The 26,145-nt window shown below is 47.6% G+C and overlaps 1 protein-coding gene across 2 annotated transcripts in view; it reads left to right on the forward strand.

Moving 5' to 3' along the window:
* Positions 1-26,145, forward strand: part of NSD1 (nuclear receptor binding SET domain protein 1) — a 149,875-nt gene that overhangs the window by 71,198 nt on the left and 52,532 nt on the right. For both annotated transcript variants that reach the window (XM_069763951.1, XM_069763952.1), the window contains exons 8-10: positions 4,606-4,724; positions 7,010-7,067; positions 8,818-8,924. In XM_069763951.1, coding sequence (XP_069620052.1) covers positions 4,606-4,724; positions 7,010-7,067; positions 8,818-8,924 — 284 coding nt within the window. The remainder of the gene's footprint in view (positions 1-4,605; positions 4,725-7,009; positions 7,068-8,817; positions 8,925-26,145) is intronic.

Consider the following 26,145-nt stretch of genomic DNA (forward strand, 5'->3'; position numbering starts at 1 on the left):
CGCGCTCCGATTCCCCCCCCCGTGCTCCGATCCCCCCGTGGTCCCCCCCCACCCTATCATACTTACCGATCCAGCCGTGGTCCCGTCCGTCTTCTCCCGGGCGCCGCCATCTTCCAAAATGGCGGGCGCATGCGCAGTGCGCCCGCCGAATCTGCCGGCCGGCAGATTCGTTCCAAAGTGCATTTTGATCACTGAGATAGATTATATCTCAGTGATCAAAATAAAAAAAATAATAAATGACCCCCCCCCCCTTTGTCACCCCCATAGGTAGGGACAATAAAAAAATAAAGAAATTTTTTTTTTTCCACTAATGTTAGAATAGGGTTAGGGTTAGGGGTAGGGTTAGGGTTAGGGGTAGGGTTAGGGCTAGGGTTAGGGCTAGGGTTAGGGTTAGGAATGTGCACACGTATTCTGGTCCTCTGCGGATTTTTCCGCTGCGGATTTGATAAATCCGCAGTGCTAAACCGCTGCGGATTTATGGCGGATTTACCGCGTTTTTTTCTGCGCATTTCACTGCGGTTTTACAATTGCGATTTTCTATTGGAGCAGTTGTAAAACCGCTGCGGAATCCGCACAAAGAAGTGACATGCTGCGGAATGTAAACCGCTGCGTTTCCGTGCAGTTTTTCCGCAGCATGGGCACAGCGATTTTTGTTTCCCATAGGTTTACATTGAACTGTACACTCATGGGAAACTGCTGCGGATCCGCAGCGTTTTCCGCAGCGTGTGCACATACCTTTAGAATTAGGCTATGTGCACACGGTGCGGATTTGGCTGCGGATTCGCAGCAGTGTTCCATCAGGTTTACAGTACCATGTAAACATATGAAAAACCAAATCCGCTGTGCCCATGGTGCGGAAAATACCGCGCGGGAACGCTGCGTTGTATTTTCCGCAGCATGTTAATTCTTTGTGCGGATTCCGCAGCGTTTTACACCTGTTCCTCAATAGGAATCCGCAGGTGAAATCCGCACAAAAAACACTGGAAATCCGCGGAAAATCCGCAGGTAAAACACAGTGCCTTTTACCCGCAGATTTTTCAAAAATGGTGCGGAAATATCTCACACGAATCCGCAACGTGGGCACATAGCCTTAGGGTTGGAATTAGGGTTGTGGTTAGGGTTAGGGGTGTGTTGGGGTTAGTGTTGTGGTTAGGGGTGTGTTGGGGTTAGGGTTGTGATTAGGATTATGGCTACAGTTGGGATTAGGGTTAGGGGTGTGTTGGGGTTAGTGTTGGAGTTAGAATTGAGGGGTTACCACTGTTTAGGCACATCAGGGGTCTCCAAACGCAACATGGCGCCACCATTGATTCCAGCCAATCTCGTATTCAAAAAGTCAAATGGTGCTCCCTCACTTCCGAGCCCTGACGTGTGCCCAAACAGTGGTTTACCCCCACATATGGGGTACCAGCATACTCAGGACAAACTGGGGTCCAATTTCTCCTGTTACCCTTGTGAATCTAAAAAAATGCTTGCTAAAACATAATTTTTGAGGAAAGAAAAATGATTTTTTATTTTCACGGCTCTGCGTTGTAAACGTCTGTGAAGCACTTGGGGGTTCAAATTGCTCACCACATATCTAGATAAGTTCCTTGGGGGGTCTAGTTTCTAAAATGGGGTCACTTGTGGGGGGTTTCTACTGTTTAGGCACACCAGGGGCTCTGCAAACGCAACGTGACACCCGCAGACCATTCCATCAAAGTCTGCATTTCAAAAGTCACTACTTCCCTTCTGAGCCCCGGCATGTGCCCAAACAGTAGTTTACCCCCACATATGGGGTATCACCGTACTCAGGAGAAACTGGACAACAAATATTGGGGTCAAATTTCTCCTGTTACCCTTGGGAAAATTAAAAAATTCTGGGCTAAATAATTATTTTTGAGGAAAGAAAACGTATTTATTATTTTCACGGCTCTGCATTATAAACTTCTATGAAGCACTTGGGGGTTCAAAGTGCTCACCACACATCTAGATAAGTTCCTTTGGGGGTCTAGTTTCCAAAATGGGGTCACTTGTGGGGGGTTTCTACTGTTAAGCCACATCAGGGGCTCTGCAAACGCAACGTGACGCCCACAGAGCATTCCATCAAAGTCTGCATTTCAAAACGTCACTACTTCACTTCCGAGCCCCGGCATGTGCCCAAACACTGATTTACCCCCACATATGGGGTATCAGCGTACTCAGGAGAAACTGGACAACAACGTTTGGGGTCAAATTTCTCCTGTTACCCTTGGGAAAATAAAAAATTGCAGGCTAAAAGATCATTTTTGAGAAAATAATTTTTTTTTTTTTTTTTCATGGCTCTGCGTTATAAACTTCTGTGAAGCACTTGGGGGTTCAAAGTCCTCACCACACATCTAGATTAGTTCCTTTGGGGGTCTAGTTTCTAAAATGGTGTCATTTCTGGGGGATCTCCAATGTTTAGGCACACAGGGGCTCTCCAAACGTGACATGGTGTCCGCTAATGATTGGAGCTAATTTTCCATTTAAAAAGCCAAATGGCGTGCCATCCCTTCCGAGCCCTGCCGTGCGCCCAAACAGTGGTTTACCCCCACATATGGGGTATCAGCGTACTCAGGACAAACTGGACAACAATATTTGGGGTCCAATTTCTCCTATTATCCTTGGCAAAATAGGAAATTCCAGGCTAAAAAATCATTTTTGAGGAAAGAAAAATTATTTTTTATTTTCATGGCTCTGCGTTATAAACTTCTGTGAAGCACCTGGGGGTTTAAAGTGCTCAATATGCATCTAGATAAGTTCCTTGGGGGGTCTAGTTTCCAAAATGGGGTCACTTGTGGGGGAGCTCCAATGTTTAGGCACACAGGGGCTCTCCAAACGCGACATGGTGTCCACTAACAATTGGAGCTAATTTTCCATTCAAAAAGTCAAATGGCACGCCTTCTCTTCCGAGCCCTGCCGAGTGCCCAAACAGTGGTTTACCCCCACATATGAGGTATCGGCGTACTCGGGAGAAATTGCCCAACAAATTTTATGATCCATTTTATCCTACTGCCCATGTGAAAATGAAAAAATTGAGGCGAAAAGAATTTTTTTGTGAAAAAAAATTACTTTTTCATTTTTACAGATCAATTTGTGAAGCACCTGAGGGTTTAAAGTGCTCACTAGGCATCTAAATTAGTTCCTTGGGGGTCTAGTTTCCAAAATGGGGTCACTTGTGGGGGAGCGCCAATGTTTAGGCACACAGGAGCTATCCAAACGCGACATGGTGTCCGCTAACGATGGAAATAATTTTTCATTCAAAAAGTCAAATGGCGCTCCTTCCCTTCCGAGCCTTACCATGTGCCCAAACAGTGCTTTACCTCCACATGTGAGGTATTGGTGTACTCAGGAGAAATTGCCCAACACATTTTAGGATCCATTTTATCCTGTTGCCCATGTGAAAATGAAAAAATTGAGGCTAAAAGAATTTTTTTGTGAAAACAAAGTACTTTTTCATTTTTACGGATCAATTTGTGAAGCACTTGGGGGTTCAAAGTGCTCACTATGCATCTAGATAAGTTCCTTGGGGCGTCTAGTTTCCAAAATGGGGTCACTTGTGGGGGAGCTCCAATTTTTAGGCACACGGGGGCTCTCCAAACGTGACATGGTGTCCGCTAAAGAGTGGAGCCAATTTTTGATTCAAAAAGTCAAATGGCGCTCCTTCCCTTCCAAGCCCTGCCGTGCGCCAAAACAGTGGTTTACCCCCACATATGAGGTATCAGCGTACTCAGGACAAATTGGACAACAACGTTCGTGGTTCAGTTTCTCCTTTTACCATTGGGAAAATAAAAAAATTGTTGCTAAAAGATAATTTTTGTGACTAAAAAGTTAAATGTTCATTTTTTCCTTCCATGTTGCTTCTGCTGCTGTGAAGCACCTGAAGGGTTAATAAACTTCTTGAATGTGGTTTTGAGTACCTTGAGGGGTGCAGTTTTTAGAATGGTGTCACTTTTGGGTATTTTCAGCCATATAGACCCCTCAAACTGACTTCAAATGTGAGGTGGTCCCTAAAAAAAATGGTTTTGTAAATTTCGTTGTAAAAATGACAAATCGCTGGTCGAATTTTAACCCTTATAACTTCCTAACAAAAAAAAATTTTGTTTCCAAAATTGTGCTGATGTAAAGTAAACATGTGGGAAATGTTATTTATTAACTATTTTGTGTCACATATCTCTCTGGTTTAACAGAATAAAAATTCAAAATGTGAAAATTGCGAAATTTTCAAAATTTTCGCCAAATTTCCGTGTTTATCACAAATAAATGCAGAATTTATTGACCTAAATTTACCACTAACATGAAGCCCAATATGTCACGAAAAAACAATCTCAGAACCGCTAGGATCCGTTGAAGCGTTCCTGAGTTATTACCTCATAAAGGGACACTGGTCAGAATTGCAAAAAACGGCAAGGTCTTTAAGGTCAAAATAGGCTGGGTCTTGAAGGGGTTAAGTACAAAATTGTCTGTCACAAAGGGGATAAATTTAAAAACTGTGAAATGATCCAGTTTTCACCCTAATCACTGAGCCTTATAAGATGTTGCCACACCATTCATTTTACAAATATAGGTGATACATTCAATTTAAGTATTTTTCTTTTAAAACTAAAGCACAGTGTGGAAGCCGACGCAAAAGCAAGCTTATTCCCCGAGTGTGTGAATTTGATGACTTGGATGAACAGCTTGGTCTTAAAGAGGAAGAGGAGGATGAAGGTTACACGCATTCTAAGGTAGTCTGCTCCACTACAATTTTCTTTCTTTTTTTTTTTTTGCAAAAGGAAATTTATAGTTGATGTGATTAGTTACAATAGCCTCATACAACATTGGATGTATGGTCCAGCCAATGTGGGCTCAAACCTTTTTAAGCCATCTTCTGCTTCTTAACATCTGTTCTTGGCAATTAACACTTTCACGACATATGACTTACACGTTTATCATATATGTCATGTCCCTGATTTTGGTGTGGGCTTGCACGCTGAGCCCGCATCTTTTCCAGCACATGATGGCGGATTTAGTCATGTGGACCAGAGCTGTTCATCTGTTACATCCTGCTGTAAGTCTCTGACAGTGGCACTTAACACGCGCCAGCAGGGGAACTCGACGTACATTGCTCCCATCGGTGCATCTTTGACTTGATCTCAGGGCACCAATGGGTTGTCATGGTAGCTGGGGGTCTGCTGATGACCCCTGTGCCTGTTTATTACAATTCACCTGTGAACATAACCTGTAGCTGGCGTTCATAGATCATAATTTTCACTATACATTGCACTAGTAATCGGATGATCGCAGCTTCAAGTCCCGTAAGGCAACTATTAAAGTAAAAAGTGAGTACGTCTTTAAAAACGAAAAATAAAAAGTTCAAATCACCCACCTTTTGCCCCATTGAGTATTTAAAAAAAATATTTTTTTAATTGGTATCGTTTTTAAAAAAAACAAACAAAAAAAGTCAGATCAATCAAAATAAAGTAATCTGATCTGTTAATGGTGTAACAAAATAAACTCCACGATTGTTTTATTTTTTAGCAGACTCAACAAATGCAATAAGCGGCCATCAATGCATCGTATCTACCCCCAAATTGTGTCAGTACAAACGTCAGTTCAGGACGCCAAAAATAAGCTTTCATAAAGCCTGTATTGCAAAAAAATGAAAATGTAAAAAGAAAAGGCAAAATGCGTTCATTTTTTTTTTACAAATTTCCTCAAAAAATGTTTTGTCACTTAGAGAGGGATCATCCTTATTCTCATTTGCACATGGCAACATGAGAAACAATGGAATGAAACTAAAAGGGACAAGACACAGATTAGATATTAGAAAAAACTTTTTGACTGTGAGGGTGATCAATGAGTGGAACAGGCTGCCACGAGAGGCGGTGAGTTCTCCTTCAGTGGTAGTCTTCAAACACAAGCTGGACAGACATCTGTCTGAGATGGTTTAGTGAATCCTGCATTGAGCAGGGGGTTGGGCACAATGACCCTGGAGGTCACTTCCAACTCTAACATTCTGTCATTCTAAGTAAATGACAAAAACTATAATTGTTTGCTATCTGCGTACTCATACTAACCTGAGGAATCATGCTGCCCAGTTAGTTTTATTGTGTAGTGAACATTCTATATAAAATTTTAAAATTGTTGAAGTGCTCTTTTCTTGCAGTTTCAACTCACTTGGAATTCTCGTTTCTCAGTACGTTATGTGGTAGAATGAATGATGTTGTTCAAAAGTACAACTCATCCTGCAAAAAAAAAGCAAGCGCTCATGTGTCTATTGACGGAAAAATAAAAAACTTATGGATCTTGGAAGAAGGGGAGTGGAAAAAAAAGGAAAATCTCCAAGTCATGAAGGGGTTAATCTGTTAAATACCACTGTCAGTTTGTGTCAGAAGTGTTTACAGCGTGCCACTTGTGGGGTACACCATTCTAACCATCCCACCTCACCCGGAGATGTGCTAATGTTTTTCAATTACAGCTGTTGAGCGGAGGGGTCTACGGAAGACTAAAGATGAACGAATTTAATCGGGTCCCTGCTTACTCTGCAAGCTATAGCACTTACCAAATAAGCTACAGAGGGAACCCGGCTTCCTGGATCGCTCCGGCCGATCAGCTGTTCGGCTCCGCAGCTGCATGTGTCGCGGCTGTGTCACTGTAACACACAGGCCCTCCATGTATGTGTTGTGACTGTCACACAGCCGCGACACGTGCAGCTGCGGAGCAGAATAGCTGATCGGCTCCATGTATCGGGTTCCCTCTGCAGCTTATTCGGTAAGCGCTATAGCTTGCCGAGTAAGTAGGGACCCTGATCAAATTCGCGCATCTCTACGGAAGACCACCGTGCCTGTCATGACAGTTGCTCCTATGAAATCTAGCAACATCCAAGATAAAGACATATAAACAGCAGCACGGTCTCTTGCGATGCATACTACAGGCCATTGTCCAGTCGCAGATTCAAGTTCCCTGAGAGACTGATAGTGAAAATTAAAAAATGCTTTTCTATTTCTTTTTTATTTTTGTTTGCTTTTAGTCTTCAGCATCAGTCCCCCGGAAGAAAACCTCCCTGAAGCGTATTAGGTACCGAGCAGGTATGATTTTGTGAGCTAAACAAGTGTCTTCCATTCTCATAATTTTTATTGTTATACAAAAAGGTTTAGGACCAGACAGTAATATTACATCTTTTCTGTGGTAATCTTAAAATGTATCGAATGTAAATGAACTGCTTGTGACCTGAGTAAGAGCACCTCAGCGGTTGACCGTACCAGCTCTATATGTCAGTTACGCACATCTTAACTTCTAAATGTGCAGAACAAAACTGGGAAACAAAGGATTTCATAACCTGATGAGTAATGCTAAAATGAAAGCAGGGCATGGTAGGGAGATAGTTTGCGTGTTGCTCAGTTTTATTCTTCATCTCTATAGCTATTAACGTTTCAATATTTCCAAATGTGCTAGTGCACGGTGATAGTCATCCGTACCATATCTTTCAAGAGTTTCAGCCTTTTTTTTTCTGCAAAGGAAAAAAAAAGGAACAAAACAGTGTGAATTTAACCTTATATTTTTCATACTACAGTAAATATCCCCAGCGGCGGACACAGACGGGAGAGAATCCCTGTGCAAGACCATTATATGGGCCCTTTACAGTCCAATAGATCAGCATAATGCACGATTCCCATTGCGTTAGAGGTAGAAACAATTGTGGTGTTCTACCTTGATTGAGGTGAATGACACAACATGCGCCATCCACTGCAAATCTCATGCCTGCCCGGTTGAAGCACTTTCACATATCAGGTTTTCATTGTCAGGCTAAATCCGGCGAATGTTGGAAAAACTGGATCCAGCGCAGATTGTGAAAAACTGATGCGACGGATCCGTTTTTTTTTTTTTTTTTTTTTTTAAGGATCCGGCTAGCATACCTAGATTATTGGATCCGGGTCCGGCACTTCTGGCTTTTTCGCCGGAGACAAAAAATGTTGCTATGGACGTTTTTTCAAGAAACTGGAAGCGGCAGATTTGCCAGATCCGGCGAAAACCGGATGAAACGCAATGTCATCCAGTGCAATCCGGCACTAATACAAGTCTTATGGGAAAAAATTCTGATCCGGCGGCAACATTCGCCTGATCCGTTTTTTTGAAAATTAGCCGGATTTAGCCTGACACTGAAAACCTGATGTGTGAAAGTAGCCTTAATGCGCACGTGTCAGCTGTGGCGGAGCGAAGTGCTTAGGTGCTAGACTTACAGCGCTGTGGATGATGTCGGAGGCGCCATCTACGTCACTCTAGGCAGGACGACACAATTGAGGACCACGCCAATTAGACTCCAGTTTTGGAGAACTCTAAATGTATTTTTTTTAATATGCAGGGGGAGTTTGTATTCAGATTTCTGGACTGTGGTACAAGAGTACTTAAAATGGTGGCTTTAGCTTAAATTTGGAAAACCTTCTGAAAGGTCCCTTTTTAAAGGGGTATTTGGATTTAAACAGTTTTTAGAAATATAAAAAGTTTTTTACATTTTCTCACTATATTTACTATACAAGTCCTTACAGTCGTGCACTTGTGATGTGACTCAGCTGACTAGACCGGGAGTATGTATAACGCACACATACCCTCTGGTCTCGGGTCTTCGCTGGGGGGATTTATACGTCTGCAGTCACACAGCAATTGCAGACTCCAACAACTCCTTTTAAATGTGTGAGGATTATTAACCTGTGGGTTATGTGAGCCTTTGTCTTTGCTGTGGATGCTGGGTTCTTCAGCATGGAAATAAGTCAATATATAGTTGTTCCAAATTTTATGTATACAAAATATGATACTGAACGTACACACTTCATTTTTCAGCATCCAGCAGGCTATCTGAAAATCGGAAGAGACGAAAACGGTTAAGACTTGCTGGCAAATTTAGAAAGGGAAATGGCCTGATGCGTCGGGATTCTTCACACTCTGAGGTGAGCTATGGTTAAAATGGGTTGTTTTTAATGTCAAGTGTGTGTCCAACTCTTAAGGATGTAACCTAGTTTATTTCTCAAAGGGTGATCAGAAATGAACATTACATTAGATATTTGGGATTAAAATGAATGATATAATGGCTATTCTAATATACTGTACAGTGCTGCTCACCATTATTGGCTCCCCTTCGGTTTTTTCAGACTGTACAATATCTTCAGAAATAAACGGAAATGTACCATAGTTAAATCCTCAGGATTTTTTGATTAGTGGTCCAAAGTAATACAACAATAAAACATTACATGTTGCGATTTTCTAGAAGAAACCGAATAGACAGCATGTGCAGCAGTAAAGACTCCCCCAATTAATACTTGGTTGCACACCCTTTGGCATTGATGACAGCCTCCAAATGTTTCTTGTAGCCATCAATAAGCTTCTTGCACTTCTCAGCTGGTATTTTCTCCCACTCTTCCTTTGCAGTTTGTTCAAGCTCTTCAATATTTGCAGGGTTCTTTTTCCCAATGGCAGGTTGCAGCTAACCTCAAAAATTTTCCATGGCATTGACGATCATGACTCATTGATAGCAATTTTAAAAAAAGTATTTTTTTTTTCTTTTTCAACTTTTTCAACCATTCCGGTTTTGGGTCATTGTCTTACACTGGATAGGACATTTTGCTCTAAAATCTCTTGCCTACTCTCTCATCTCATTATTCCTGTGATACGGCCAAGGCCTCCAGCAGCAGATGCGGTAAAGCAACCCCTGAGCATTATGTATCCTCCACCATGCTTAACTGCTGATAGTATGTTCTTTTCCTTATAAATAGAGATGAGTGAATATTTCAATATTCGGTTTAGATTACAATTGCCATATTTGCAACGTTCGCTGACTGACTGGACCATTTTTCATTATTTTGCTCTCGTTTTTTTCCTCCCCTTTTTTATTTTTATTTTTTTTACAGCAAGATAGTTATATAAGTACCGTATATATTTGAGTATAAGCAGAGGCACCTAAATTTGCCTTAAAAAACAGGGTAAGCTTATTGACTCGAGTATAAGCCGGGTATGCATTGTCCCCTCTTCCCTGTCCTGCTCTGTGTGGCTCCCCCCGTCCCGTCCTTGTATGCATAACTGGGCTTCCCCTGTCCTTGTATGCATGACTGGGCTTCCCCCATCCTCCCCTGTCCTTGTATGCATGGCTGGGCTCCCTGTTGTGAATTCTGTTGTCAAGTTCCCTCCTGTGGTCGTGAATGGTACTTCGGCGAGTTTTGTCCCTCTGGTGGCTATGAGTGAAGCTGCTGCTTCTGAGGTTCCTTACACAGGTGACGTGGTGTGTCCTTTGGTTGGCTGCTCTATTTAACTCCTCTCAGATCGTTACTCCATGCCAGCTGTCAATGTTTTTGCATTGGTTCAGTTCGCTCCTGGATCTCTCTGGTGACCTGCCTTCTCCTGCAGAAGCTAAGTTCCTGATAGTCATTATTTGTTCACTGTTTTCTTGTCCAGCTGGTTATCATGATTTTGTCTTGCTAGCTGGAAGCTCTGGGATGCAGAGTGGCCCCTCCGCACCGTGAGTCGGTGCGGAGGTCCTTTTTGCACACTCTGCGTGGTCTTTTGTAGGTTTTTGTGCTGATCGCAAAGTTACCTTTCCTATCCTCTGTCTATTTAGTAAGTCTGGCCTCCCTTTGCTGAAACCTGTTTCATTTCTGCGTTTGTGACTTTCATCTTTACTCACAGTCAATATATGTGGGGGGCTTCCTTTACCTTTGGGGAATTTCTCTGAGGCAAGGTAGGCTTTATTTTCTATCTCTAGGGCTAGATAGTTCTTAGGCTGTGACGAGGCGCCTAGGTCTGGTCAGGAGCGCTCCACGGCTATTTCTAGTGTGTGTGATAGGATTAGGGCTTGCGGTCAGCAGAGCTCCCACATCCCAGAGCTCGTCCTGTATGAGGTTTAACTATCAGGTCATTCCGGGTGCTCCTAACCACCAGGTCATAACAGCTCCCCCTGTCCTCGTATGCATGGCTGGGCTCCCCCCAGTCCTTGTATGCATGGCTGGGCTCCCCCTGTCCTTGTATGTATGGCTGGGCTCCCCCTGTCCTTGTATGCATGGCTGGGCTCCCCCCGTCCTTGTATGCATGGCTGGGCTGCGCCCGTCCTTGTATGCATGGCTGGGCTCCCCCTGTCCTTGTATGCATGGCTGGGCTCCCCCTGTCCTCGTATGCATGGCTGGGCTCCCCCAGTCCTTGTATGCATGGCTGGGCTCCCCCTGTCCTTGTATGCATGGCTGGGCTCCCCCTGTCCTTGTATGCATGGCTGGGCTCCCCCCTGTCCTTGTATGCATGGCTGGGCTCCCCCTGTCCTTGTATGCATGGCTGGGCTCCCCCTGTCCTTGTATGCATGGCTGGGCTCCCCCCTGTCCTTGTATGCATGGCTGGGCTCCCCCTGTCCTTGTATGCATGGCTGGGCTCCCCCTGTCCTCGTATGCATGGCTGGGCTCCCCCAGTCCTCGTATGCATGGCTGGGCTCCCCCTGTCCTTGTATGCATGGCTGGGCTCCCCCTGTCCTTGTATGCATGGCTGGGCTCCCCCCTGTCCTTGTATGCATGGCTGGGCTCCCCCTGTCCTTGTATGCATGGCTGGGCTCCCCCTGTCCTTGTATGCATGGCTGGGCTCCCCCCTGTCCTTGTATGCATGGCTGGGCTCCCCCTGTCCTTGTATGCATGGCTGGACTCCCCCTGTCCTTGTATGCATGGCTGGGCTCCGCCCGTCCTTGTATGCATGGCTGGGCTCCGCCCGTCCTTGTATGCATGGCTGGGCTCCCCCCTGTCCTTGTATGCATGGCTGGGCTCCCCCTGTCCTTGTATGCATGGCTGGGCTCCCCCTGTCCTTGTATGCATGGCTGGGCTCCCCCTGTCCTTGTATGCATGGCTGGGTTTCCCCCGTCCTTGTATGCATGGCCGGGCTCCCCCTGTCCTTGTATGCATGGCTGGGCTCCCCCCGTCCTTGTATGCATGGCTGGGCTCCCCCCCCGTCCTTGTATGCATGGCTGGGCTCCCCCCCGTCCTTGTATGCATGGCTGGGCTCCCCCCCGTCCTTGTATGCATGGCTGGGCTCCCCCCGTCCTTGTATGCATGGCTGGGGTCCCACCCGTCCTTGTATGCATGGCTGGGCTCCCCCCGTCCTCCCCCATCATCATACTCACCCTCCTCGCTTCTTCGCTGCATGTCCCTGCATCTCTGTCTCGGCAGCTCTCCTCTCCTTTGCTGAGGTCATGTTGTACCTCTCATTATGCTAATGAATTTGTGCACCACGCCTATGGGAGTGGAGATGCGTGCATGTTCATTACCTTAATGAGCGCTACCACGTGACCTCAGCACAGGAGAGGAGAGCTGCCAGGACAATGGAGATGGCAGGGACGTTCAGCGACGGAGCGAGGAGGGCGAGTATGATGTCACAGCCGCTGGCTCCTGCCGCTGCTCCCCTCCTTCTCCCCCGCTGGCTTTCTGGACAATGACTCCTGTATAAGCCGACGGGGGGGGGGGGGGGGTGTTTTCAGCACAAAAAATGTGCTGAAAATCTCGGCTTATACACGAGTATATACGGTACTTTCTTTTTGTGAATTGGGTTGTACTTTTGAATGACACCATATAATTTATCATGAGATGTACTGAAAATGGGAGAAAAAAACTCCAGGTGCAGCAAAAACATTTTTTGGGGGCGCTTTTACAGCATTCATTATAAGGTAAAATGACTTGGGAAGATAATTCTGCAGGTTAGTAGTATTACAGCAATGCCAACACTCGTAGAATTTTTTTTAAGTGGTGAAGAAAAATTACATTTTTAAAAAAAAAAACATTTTCAGTTAATCAGGCTTTTGGGGGGACTTGATTTTTTTGTGCCCTGAACTGACCTTTTTTATACCATTTTCGGTTAAATAGTGTTTTGATCACTTACTGCATTTTTTGCCAGCCGTGTTGCGGCAGCCAGTAAACTGCAATTTTGGCATTTTAATTTTCTCATTTGTGTTTACAAATTGTTTAATTTATATTTTGATCAGACTTTTATGGACATGTTTATATATTTTATTTTCTATTTAATGGTGGGATAAAGGGAGTGAATAAAATATTTTTTTTTTTTATTTTCATAAATAGGCCGCATCCAGTGACTGACAGCGGCATTTAACAGGTTATCAGCTCTGAGCATTTGTTACAGGCACTCCTTGGCTGAGTAACAAAGCCTGTATCTTTGTTGGTCTAGATCAGTGTTCCCCAAGTCCGGTCCTCAAGAGCCACCAACAGGTCATGCTTTCAGGATTTCCTTAGTATTTCACAGTTGATAATTCCATCGCATGTGCAATACTAAGGAAATCCTGAAAACATGACCTGTTGTTGGCTCTTGAGGACCGGACTTGGGGAACACTGGTCTAGATTAACGAAGTTCCTGAACCCACATCAAAGAAGGAGACTCGACGTATGACATACCATTACGTCGCATATCGGCAAGGGTTTGACATGTAGGTCTTAGGCTACTTTCACACTTCCGTCGGTACGGGGCCGTCGCCATGCGTCGGCCCGACAGACGTTGTGAAATAAATGAACAACGGGGGCAGCGGATGCAGTTTTACAACGCATCCGCTGCCTCATTGTAATGTCTGGGGAGGAGGGGGCGGAGTTCCGGCCGCGCATGCGCGGTCGGAAATGGCTGACACGTTGCACAAAACGTTACATGGAACTTTTTTTTTGCCGACGGTCCGCCAAAACACGACGGATGCGACGTGTGGCCATACGTCGGAATGCGTCGCTAATGCAAGTCTATGGAGAAAAACGCATCCTGCGGGCAACTTTGCAGGATGCGTTTTTTCTCTCCAAAACGACGCATTGCGACGTAGGCACTTTGACGGAAGCTAACTAGTTCTTGCTTAGTGTCCACAGGAGGTACACGGACGGGTCTGCTATTCAGACCCAAAACTCTTTATTTTACTTTACCTTTTTTACATTTTTGATTTTACTTTCTACAACGAAGGGGCGATAAATCCTTTCAAGGCTCCGATCTCCCCGAACCATCAACAGGCGAGCACGGAGAGTGTCGCCTCTCCGTATCCTCTCCTGCGACGTGACACACCTGAGCTGATTCTTAGGGGCACCGATCTCCCCACACCCTGAATGGACGAGCACATGGAGTGTCGCCTCCATGTATCCTATTCTGCAGCCAGGCCTATTGCCGGACAACTGGCCCTGTCCACCCGGGGGCTGAACTCCGTGAATGTACGGCGGCTCCTCTCTTCAGCGTCCGAGCAGCCTCCACTGTCCCACCACTGTTAAAGCGGATGGCACAAGGAGGTGAACGGTTCCTCTCCACTTCCCTAACAAAGGGATGGTGGATTGAGGTTTACCCCTCTATCCCTGCACCGTCCATGCCGCAATACCTGACCTGCAGCAGAACAGCACAGTGCGCGCGCTTTCCTCGGCGCTGAAACAGTCATCCGTGGCGGCTCGATGCCGGGACACGCACCGATGGTGAGTGGATCCAGTCAGCGATGGGCCTCTGCAGTGGAATATTCACATGCTGACAGGCAGCCTCAGCTTCCCTGTGGCCCACATCTCTGAGGTAACGCTCCGGCCAGCTGCAAAAATTTGGCCCCCGGCTTCGGCCGATGTGTAGGCTGCATCTCGGAAGCTGCGCCCGTGCTATGGTGCGCTGAGGCGGCTCCGCCCACCTTCTCTGGCGCTTCTTCCCTGGCATGGGAGCGATCACTTCTCTCGGCAACACCCCTCTATTCTACCCCTGGTATTGCTCACTCCGGCTGCAGAAATTTAGGCCCCGGCTTGGGCCTATTCCTGGAAGTCACTAGGCCCGCCCACATCGCGTCTGTGCCTCCCCTTCCCCCCCCAAATTGGCACCTCTGCTGTCTGAGAGACTTTACCACCTCTGCAACTCCCGGTGGCCATCTTGGTCCACCCTGCCGACACACACACACACACACACACACACACACACACACACACACACACACACACACACACACACACACACACATACATACATACATACACACATGCTATGGTTTTGTATTAAAGGGGCACAACGACTCTGCAACCGCGTAAGGAAGTACTGCTCTCATCCCCTGCATCTTCCCCCCCAGTGCTTAAAGACATATGACCCGCATTCCCTGGTCTTAAAGGCACAGGACCAGTATTCCTGGTCTTAAAGGCGCATGACCAGCGTTCCCTGGTCTTTGAAGGCACATGACCAGCGTTCCCTGGTCTTTGAAGGCACATGACCAGCGTTCCCTGGTCTTTGAAGGCACATGACCAGCGTTCCCTGGTCTTTGAAGGCACATGACCAGCGTTCCCTGGTCTTTGAAGGCACATGACCAGTGTTCCCTGGTCTTTGAAGGCACATGACCAGTATTTCGTAGTCCTTAAAGGCACAGAACCTGTATCCCCTGGTCTTAAAGGCTCCTGACCAATATTCCCTTGTCTTAAAGGCCTAGGACCAGTCCGAAGCCGGTCACCCTAAATGAGCTCAGGAGCCCTCCTCCGCCGATCCCAGCTTATCCCAGAGTACCTAATTCCCTTAGTGGGCTTCGTCACTGCCGCAACCCATGGATTCTCTGACCAAGAGATTTGAATCCCTCCGTGAACCCTCTCTGGCTCGGAGTGCTCGCAGGACCAATATAGATGGTCCCTTTCCTTCATGCGAGCCATCGGCTAGCAGGAGCCGCAAGTTTTCTAGAAACGTACAGGCGTCTAGATACGTACATGCGCCTAGAAAACGAAAGTTTAATTTCCTGATCCCTCACCAATGATTTGCTGAGAACAAGTCTCTGAATATGGATCGGATATTGCCTTGGTTCTGGACTCACCAGAACTTCAGAAAAGGATGGATGCGCCTATTTATATCATCAATCAATCTCTGTAGATTGATGAGGACTTCGATTCTACTCTAGATCACGCAGTGTCCCTCATTCGCCCGGACAGGGAGCGTCCGGATAAGCGATCCACTGGACAGAAGCCTCTTCAAGCGCGGTATCCTTTTTCAGCCAATATGCAAACACGTGGTGTGTCCCCTCCACGTCTACCCACCTAAGACGTGAGATGCCATGCCTGGTCTGATTCTTAAGGGCGACGGGGCCTTTTAAAAAGCACCAATCTCCCCTCACCATTAACAGACGAGCACACGGAGTGTCGCCTCCATGTATCCTTTTCTATAGCCAGGCCTAACGCCGGACAACCAGCCCTGTCCACCTAGGGACCATAACTCTGTGGATGTACAGAGGCTCCCTTTTTGGCATCCGAACACCCCCTCTGCATCTCCACTATTTAGTAGATGATGCAAGAAGGCGGACGATCCCTCTCCACTTCCCTGTTAAGAGGATGGTAGATCGAGTGTTCATCATTTTAACTCTGCACCGTCAAAAGAGAGCGGCGATAGTAAGAGATGGCTTTTCCTGACCACCTGCATGCAGCCGTGCATTCTGCCACTTGGCATATTAACCGGGTAGAATCTCCTTTGGTATACCTACAAGTATCCCTGCCCGATGGGTCATCAATTAAAAATACAACGGACTGTCAGATAGCAAATCTAGTTCGTTCCGTCTTGCCTCCAGTTCAGCGCTCTACCCTGCCTTAGCCGCTGCATGTGTTGCTAGAGCAATGGTCTCCTGGTCAGAGACCTTAACTTTTTTGATTTCCAAGAGTAACCTTTTCGCGAAGACGGTACAGCTGGTCAATCAAATTTCTTGAGCGAGGAGACTAGCTGCTTCACACCTCTCGGATGCGTCTACTTGAGCGGCGCTGTCAGCAGCAAATGCCATTACACTCAGAAGGACATTATAGCTCAGAGAATGGAAGCGTACTCTGCGTTCAACAGGCCTCTGACATCACTCCCTTACCAGAGTGATCGGTTATTCGTTGAAAAGTTGGGAGTGTTCCCCATGCAGGAACAAGGGATCGCATGTTTCCTATAGAGCCAACCAGCAGTGGATCAGTTGTCCAGGAAGGTCTAGTTCTAAGGGATCTTGGTTCCAAAAAGGGGACCGAAAAGTAAGACTGACCTTGAACCTCAAACTTCTACCAAGCTTGACAAGGTCCCCCTTCTTCGGATGGAGTTCCTCCGCTCAGCCATTACTTCAACGGAAAAAGGTGGATTTTCTGGCATCCACCGACATTTGGGATGCTTACCTTCACATTCCTATGTTTCCCCCTCTTCAAAAATTCCTTCGCTTTCCCTTTTGAGAACAGCATTTTCAAATCACGAACTTGTCCTTCGGCCTTGCTACCGCACCCAGAGTGTTCGCAAGGGTTATGGCGGCTGTCATGTTCCTCTTGCACCCTAGAGGCTTGGTCGTCCATCCCCATCTGGTCGACTTTCTAGCCATTCTTCCAGCCCTGCACTGAGTCGTCTGTCTCGTTCGCTACCCTCCCTCTCCTGGGCTGGCAGCTAAACTTAGACAAGTTTTTCCTCATTTCCAGCCCATCAGATATCCTTTTTCAGTATGATCCTGGAATCTTCCAGAAGGCTGCTGATTCTCCATTGAGACAAGGCCATGGCCCTTCAACAGGGAGCTCGTGCACTTGTTCACTCATTCCCTCATTCCATTCGATTTGCTAGGAGGGTTCTGAGGAAAATTGGTGACGACAATGGAAGCGGTTTCATTTGCTCCTCTCGTTTACTGCAGGTCAATCGGGCTTTCAGAGGGAAGCCTCTGAGCTCCTTCCTCATCCAGGGGAGATCCTTTCTCTCGGTTCAATGGTTATTAGTGACTACCAATACCAGTCCTCTTCTGATCTTTGTTCGGCGGATCCGAACGGTACGGCTAGTTCTACAGCAGGTCCACTGCCTTCTGGCGGGTCTCCCCATCCGATTCAATCGGACTATCCCACGTCTGTGCCATATGTCGATCATCTAGCAGGTACCCACGGTCAGACATCATGGCCGAGGTACCTCACATTCTCTGTTGGGCCATGATCTATGATTTGGTGATCTCGGCACTACACATCTCAAAAGTAGAACTCTGGGCGGCAGACGCCGTCAGGGTCCCGCCTTATGTGAGTGGGAACTTCACCCGGAAGTCTTCCATCAGATCGGTCTTCTCTTCTCTGGAGCACTCCAGATGTTGGTCGGATGGCGTCCAGACTGAACGCCAGTGTACTCTAGTTCATGGTTCGGCCTCCAGATCCAAAAGCCATTGCAGTGCATGCTCTGGTTCTTCCATGGTACCAGTTTCTATAACCCCTCTTCCACTACTTCCGAGATCTTTTCGGAAGCAGGAAAGGCCCCAGTGATCCTGGGAGATCCGCACTGACCATATCAGGTATTCTCATTTGCGGAACTAGTATTTTTCCATCTTATTGCAACAAAGCTGCAAATATGTACTTCCTCGCAGGCAGTCTTCACATGTGGTTCTTCCCTATCGCATATCGTTAGATCTTTGGGACCTTAATGGTCCTGGGAGTCTTACAGTAGACTCCTTTTGATTTGAACAGACTTTACTATCAGGAAAGGTCACCCTTTTTTCTCTGCGATCTCCTCATCCTGACGAGTCTTCGGAGCTAGCCGCTCTGTTCTTTCAGACTGTTTTCCCTTATTACCATCAAGGCAAGGTTGCCTTCAGGCCATCCCCATCCCTTGTTACCAAGGTGGTATTGTATTCCCACAGTTATGAAGGCATCGTTCTTCCCTCATCTCTTTCGGCACCAGTCCATAAAACAGAATGGGTTCCCCATATTCTGGACGTGGTGAGTGCTCTGAGTAGGTACGTCTCCAGGACGGTGTCCTTCCGAAGGTTGGACACTTTATTTGGGCTACCTCACGATAAGAGGACTGCTTCCTGACAGTTACAGGAAGGGTTTAGACGTTTCATCGGCCATGTTAGCTTGGTGGATTTGTTACACCATCCAGTCCTTCCGTGTTAATGTCAGCCCATCTCCCTGTCTATTGAGGTTTCTTGGATTCTAGGCACCAGGCGTCGGCAAAGCACACCAGCAAGCTTGCGGGTTCGTCCAGTCCGCATGCATTCTTGAAGCACTATAATTTCCAGACTTCCACAGATGTGAGTCTGGGCAGGCAGACTCTGCATTCCGCGGTGTCGCACTTGTAAGTAGCTTTTACGCAGGGCCTGATCTGATGTTGTCCCCACCCAGGGACTGCTTTTGGACGTCCCACGGTCTGTGTCCCCCAATGAGGCGAAGGAGAAATAGGGATTTTTGTGTACTCACCGTAAAATCCTTTTCTCCGAGCCATTCATTGGGGGACATCCACCCTATTATTAGCTTGTGCTTGTTTTATAATTTGACATGCTATACTCTCATTTATAATGTGACATGTTATACGCTCAAATATTGTTATTGATCTCCTACTGCTTTTGCATTGAACTGGTTAGCTGAGAGCCAGCAGGAGGGTATATACTGCAGGGGAGGAGCTATCTTTCTTTGTATCACTTAGTGTCAGCCTCCTAGTGGCAGCAGCATACACCCACGGTCTGTGTGCCCCAATGAATGGTTCGGACAAAAGGATTTTACGGTGAGTACACAAATATTCCTATTTTACTGACCTGAGATATAAGAGAATAGCATCCCCATGCAGGTGACAATCCAGCAGCTGTCGGTTGTTTACTATAGCTGACAACTTGCTGCATCAGCCATGATCAGCATTGGCACCGTCCATATCTGTTTAACCTCTTAGATGCTGCGGTCAATGACTACGGCATCTAGATGCTTAACAGAGTATGGGGGCTTCCTCATTAATCCCATCGGCACCCTGAGATCTTGATCGTGTGGTCCTGATGTTTGCCAATGCAGTTCATCTACTATGTAATTGTCTAAGGGTCACTTCCATCTTTCTATCTGTCCTTCTGTCTGTCTGTCACGGATATTCATTGGTCGCGGCCTCTGTCTGTCATGGAAATCCAAGTCGCTGGCTGGTCGCGGCAAAACAGCCACGACCAATCAGCGACGGGCACAGTCCGGAAGAAAATGGCCGCTCCTTACTTACCAGTGCCCAGCGCCCGCATACTCCCCTCCAGTCACTGCTCACACAGGGTTAATGCCGGCGGTAACGGACCACGTTATGCCGCGGGTAACGCACTCCGTAACCGCTGCTATTAACCCTGTGTGTCTCCAAAAAAAAATTAATGTTAAAAATAATAAAAAAAAACAAAAAACCTGCTATTCTCACCCTCCGTAGTCTGCCGACCTGCTTGCGCCGGCCGCCATCTTCCTTTCTCGGCGATGCATTGCGAAATTACCCAGAAGACTTAGCGGTCTCACGAGACCGCTAAGTCATCTGGGTAATTTCGCAATGCATCCTGGGAACGGAAGATGGCGACAGCCGCGCGTGTATAGCGGGAGCTTCGGTGGATCCCAGGGGGTGAGTATATAACTATTTTTAATTTATTTTTTTAACAAAGATATGGTGCCCACACTGTATACTACTTGGGCTGTGTTAGATACCGCGTGGCAGGTATATACTACGTAGGCAGTGTTATATACTACTAGCTATTGAACCCATTCTACGCCCAGGTGCCGAGCATTTATATTGGTATATGGTCTCCATCCTGGTATGTGCTGCTCCATCCTGCCTCCCCATCCTGTCATGTGCTGCTCCATCCTGCGCCCCCGTTCTGTCATGTGCTGCTCCCATCCTGCGCCCCCGTTCTGTCATGTGCTGCTCCCATCCTGCGCCCCCGTTCTGTCATGTGCTGCTCCCATCCTGCACCCCCGTTCTGTCATGTGCTGCTCCCATCCTGCACCCCCGTTCTGTCATGTGCTGCTCCCATCCTGCGCCCTCGTTCTGTCATGTGCTGCTCCCATCCTGCGCCCCCGTTCTGTCATGTGCTGGTCCCATCCTGCGCCCCCGCTCTGTCATGTGCTGGACCCATCCTGCGCCCCCGTCCTGTCATGTGCTGCTCCCATCCTGTCATGTGCTGCTCCCATCCTGTCATGTGCTGCTCCCATCCTGCGCCCCCGCTCTGTCATGTGCTGCTCCCATCCTGCGCTTCCATCCTGTCATGTGCTGCTCCCATCCTGTCATGTGCTGCTCCCATCCTGCACCCCCGTTCTGTCATGTGCTGCTCCCATCCTGCGCCCCCGTTCTTTAATTTGCTACTCCCATCCAAATGCCCCATACGCTGCTCCATAACATGCTCCATAGTATATGACCCGTATCAGGTGGCGTAAGTAACAAATAGCTGTGGCATGAAGTGTCACAGCCTCATGCCACAGCAATTTGTTACTTGCGCCACCTGATTCCTTTCCGCTGCCATTTTCTTGGTCCTCCTGCTGGCGGAATCGGCGCCTGCGCAGTCCGCGCTTTCCGGCGCCATTTTCTTGAAGACACACCTGCAGTGTGTCTTCAAGAAAATGGCGCCGGCAGTGTGTCTTCAAGAAAATGGCGCCGGAAAGCGCGGACTGCGTAGGCGCCGATTCCGGCAGCAGGACCAAGAAAATGGCGGCGGAAAGGAATCAGGTGGTGTAAATAACAAATTGCTGTGGCATGAAGTGTCACAGCTTCATGCAACAGCAATTTGTTACTTACGCCATTCCTTTCCGCCCATTTTCTTCGTCCTCCTGCTGCCGGAATCGGCGCCTGCACAGTCCGCGCTTTCCGGCACCATTTTCTTGAAGACACACCTGCAGTGGAGCCGGAGTGTCTTCAAGAAAATGGCATCTGAAAGTGCGGACTGCGCAGGCGCCGATTCCGGCAGCAGGAGGACGAAGAAAATGGGCGGAAAGGAATGGCGTAAGTAACAAATTGCTGTGGCATGAAGCTGTGACACTTCATGCCACAGCAATTTGTTATTTACACCACCTGATTCCTTTCCGCCGCCATTTTCTTGGTCCTGCTGCCGGAATCGGCGCCTACGCAGTCCGCGCTCCTCTGCCTGACTGGTCAGAGGGCGGCGCCGGCGCGCATTAAGCGCGTCTTCGCGCCCTCTGAACTGTCACCGCAGAGGAGCCGGGAGACTGAGCCGCACGCAGCGCTGGAACGGGGAAAGGTGAATATACTTACCCTCCTGGCGGTCCCTGACTCTCCGGTGGAGATCGCGGTATGCTTTCAGTGCTTACGCATACCGCGATCTCTTGGGAGCGTTACTCTGTGGGGGCCAGACTGCGCCGGCGCCTGCGCAGTCTATAAAGGCTTCGGACAGAGTGACGCTCCCAGCGTTATATTATAGATGTGGGCTGTGTGATATACTCCGTGGGCTCTGCTATATACTGCGTGGGCTCTGCTATATATTACGTGGCCACTGTTAACACTGCCCACGCAGTATATATATACTACGTGGCTGCTATATACTGCGTGGGCTGTGCTATATATTACGTGGCCTGTGCTATATACTGCGTGGCCTGTGTTATATACTAAGTCGCCTGTGTTATATACTGCGTGGCTGCTATATACTGCGTGGGCTGTGTTATATAGTACGTGGCTGTGTTGTATACTGTGTGGCCACTGTTATATATTGCGTGGCCTGTATTAACGCATCGGGTATTCTACAATATGTATGTATATAGCAGCCACATAGTATATAGCACAGGCCACGTAGTATTTGTCTGCTATATACTACATGGCTCCTATACACTACGTGGCCTGTGCTATATACTATGTGGCTGCTATATACATACATACATACATACATACATACATACATACATACATACATACATACATACATACATACATATTCTAGAATACCCGATGCGTTAGAATTGGGCCACCATCTAGTGGCCAAATAACGGCCTTCGCGTCTGCCAGCTATATTGACCAGTTAAAAAATTATAATATTTAGGTGGTAAAAATATAACTTTTTCATTCCTGTTATTCCACATGAAGGGTTAATGAACTACCTGAATGCAATTTTGAATACGTTTAGGGGTGCAGTTTTGCAAAAATGGTATCACTTTTGGTGGTTTCCAATATATATAGGACCCCCAAAGTTACTTCAAAACTGAACAGGTCCCAAAAAAATAAGTTTTGTAAATTTATTCGGACTCCCATGACAGCACTACGAGAGAGAGGATCCGCCCTTCAGGAACAGGAAACCTACAGATACAAAAGGGCGGCACCTCTCCCCATGCATCAGTTGGTTTCCTGTTCCTGGAGGGACTGGATCCTACAAGAAGATTGCTAGCAGATTCCAGGCCGGCCGGACCGATTCGGGTAGCGAGGGGGTCTCCTACCTCGGCCGGTGCGGGGTACCTGAAGCAGACACGGTGGCTCTGGCAGGGCTGCACGGCAGTGTCTGATCAGCGTGGAGCGGTCGCCAGGGGGTGTCCGGTCTCCGGAAGCCGCGCGTGGTATGTATAAAGGTCCTCCTCCCTTGGGGGGGTCGGCGGCATTGTGGGGGCGCCCTCGGAGTCTCCCGGCATGGTCTCGGCGTCCCACGCTGTTCACAGCGCTGACAGGAAGCGCTGTGGACTAGGGGTGACGTCGGGGGGCGGAGCCGGCGGTGTCTTCCGGGTCGCGGAGCTTCTGCGCATGCGCAGGAGCTCCAAGATGGCGGCGCCCACCGGTAAATGTGCGCCGATCACCCTCAGGTGTCGGCTGATCCCCTGCAGCTGCGGGGGGGGGTGGTGGAAAGTGGCTACAAGCGCGGCATAATTACGCTGGCCGAAGGAGGGGCTATATATCGGCTCCAGGTGCGCGATCCTTGCTCCTGGTCTCCAAACTGAAGATGGAGTCTGATCAGGATCAGCAGCCTCTGCTGCTGGATGAAGTGCCTCAGAAATCCATGGAGAAGGATCGTGAGAAAAAGAGCGATGGGTCTGGCCGCAGAAGCTCCTCCAGACAGGGGTCTGGAGCGTCAGCCAGAAAAGATCCCCCTCGTACTTCGGTATCTTCTGGGTGTGGGGCAGCCACTGGTAAGTGACCTTCGAGAAAGTTCACTTAGTGACTAGTGTCCCCTCATATGTTTTGTGCAGGGAAAGAAAAGCGTCAGTAAGGCGAAGCATAGGGAGTGTGCCATCTGCGGGGTCCCCTTGCCTGACTCACACCCTAAAAAACTATGTGACCCCTGTATCCAGCAGACGGTGAGGTCCTGGAAGGAGGGGAGGGGGTATAGCATGTAGATCTTACATTCTAGTCTACCTTACTTATCCCCTTAGGTAGCAGAAGAGTCCTCTTCTATTGCGGCCAGTCTAAAGGAAATGGTTAGAATGGAGGTCAAGCAGTCCATTAAGAACCTTTCACAGACAGGAGGCTCTAAGCAAAAAACTCAGTGGGCATCTGATTCGTCTGTGGATAAGGACAGGAGCGAGGAATCGGACGATTCAGCAGCTTCATCCTCCTCTTCGGAAGAAGACGCTGCTCGGTTTTGCCTACCCATAGAGAGGATAGACAAATTAATAAAGGCGGTCAGAGGCACAATGGGTATAACAGAACCCAAGCCTCAACTATCTAAAGAACAAATGATGTTCAGCGGGTTAGAACAGAAAAAGCGCAGAGTCTTTCCTTTAAATGAGAAAATACAGGAACTTATCAACAGGGAGTGGAGAAAACCAGAGAGAAAAGGCTCCTTACCACCTGCGCAGAAACGTCGGTACCCTTTTGATGACCCAGCAGTGGGTAGCTGGGAGAAGGCCCCAAAGCTGGATGCAGCAATTGCCAAGGTAGCAAAGCGATCCTCTCTCCCGTTTGAGGATATGGGGACACTTAAAGACCCCCTGGATAGGAAAGTGGATACCTTCCTAAAGGGAACCTGGGAGATGGCAGCCGGCTCCTTAAGACCTGCGGTGGCGTCAACCTGCACGGCAAGGTCAATGATGGTCTGGCTGGACCAGTTGGAGACCCAATTAAAACAGGGGGCCTCTAGAGATTCCATACTCTCAGCGTTACCAATAATCCAGGAGGGGGCGGTTTTTTTTATCGGACGCCTCAATTGACTCCGTAAAGTTGGCAGCTAGAGCAGCAGGACTTTCTAATGCTGCAAGGAGAGCCCTATGGCTGAAATGCTGGCCGGGGGATATGCAGGCGAAAGCAAAGCTCTGCGCTATCCCTTGTAAAGGCGAGTATCTATTTGGGCCTACCCTGGATGAGCTCCTGGAGAAGGCAGGGGATGATAAGAAAAAGTTTCCCAATCTTTTCACTCCATATCGCCGTCCCTTCAACAAAAGAAGGTTCAATCGGGGAGGAAGGCGCACCTTCTCACCGGGTAGGGATCGTTCCAGATGGGATGATAAGCGAAAAAGAGGCACAGGTCTCATGTTTTGCCGTAACCCGACGGAAAACAAAAAACAAGACCAATGACTGGCAATCCCGGTGGGAGGGAGACTGTCGCATTTCTCGGCAGAGTGGTCAAAAATCACAAACAGTGTTTGGATAAAAGACACGGTTTCCCATGGTCTCAGACTTGAGTTTGTCCATACCCCACGGGACAAATTCCAGTTAACACCCTGGCGTTCATCTCCCACTGAACAATTTGCCTTAGAAGAGGAAGTGAGGACTCTTTGCTCCAAAAATGTTTTGATTGAAGTGCCGTATTCTCAGGCAGGGAAGGGGTTCTACTCTCCCCTTTTCCTAATTCAAAAACCGGATATGTCTTATAGGACCATTATAAACCTTAAGGGTCTCAATAAGTTTTTGGTAAAACATACCTTCAAAATGGAGTCCATCAATTCGACAATAAAAATGCTTTTCAACAATTGTTTTATGGTAGTAGTGGATTTGAAAGATGCCTACTATCATGTACCCATTGACGCTGATTTCCAACAATACCTAAGGGTAGCAGTACTAATGGGGGGTAGGATTCAACATTTTCAGTTCAGGGCACTTCCCTTCGGGATAACTTCTGCTCCTAGAGTGTTCACTAAAATAATCGCTGAAGTCATGGCACATTTAAGAGAATCAAATGTCCTTATAATTCCCTACTTGGATGATTTCCTCATTGTAGGGAACTCAGTAGATCACTGTCTGTCACAATGGGAGGTTACTAAAGCCAAGCTAGAACACCTGGGTTGGATCATAAACTTCGAAAAATCTAAGTTACAGCCCCTAAATATTCAAAAGTTCCTGGGTCTAATGTTGGATTCAGTGACACAACAGTGTCTCCTCCCTATAGAAAAAATAGATCTAATTCAAATGTATGCGTTAAAAACAATCAATACACCTTCCATGACACTTAGGCAAGCAATGTCTCTACTTGGGTCACTCACATCTTGCATTCCAGCAGTTAAGTGGGCTCAGTTCCACACCAGATCCCTACAGAGAGAAGTCTTGTTCCATGACAGAGCC

The sequence above is a fragment of the Ranitomeya imitator genome, chromosome 4 (genome assembly GCF_032444005.1).
Source record: "Ranitomeya imitator isolate aRanImi1 chromosome 4, aRanImi1.pri, whole genome shotgun sequence".
Classification (NCBI taxonomy): Eukaryota; Metazoa; Chordata; class Amphibia; order Anura; family Dendrobatidae; genus Ranitomeya; species Ranitomeya imitator.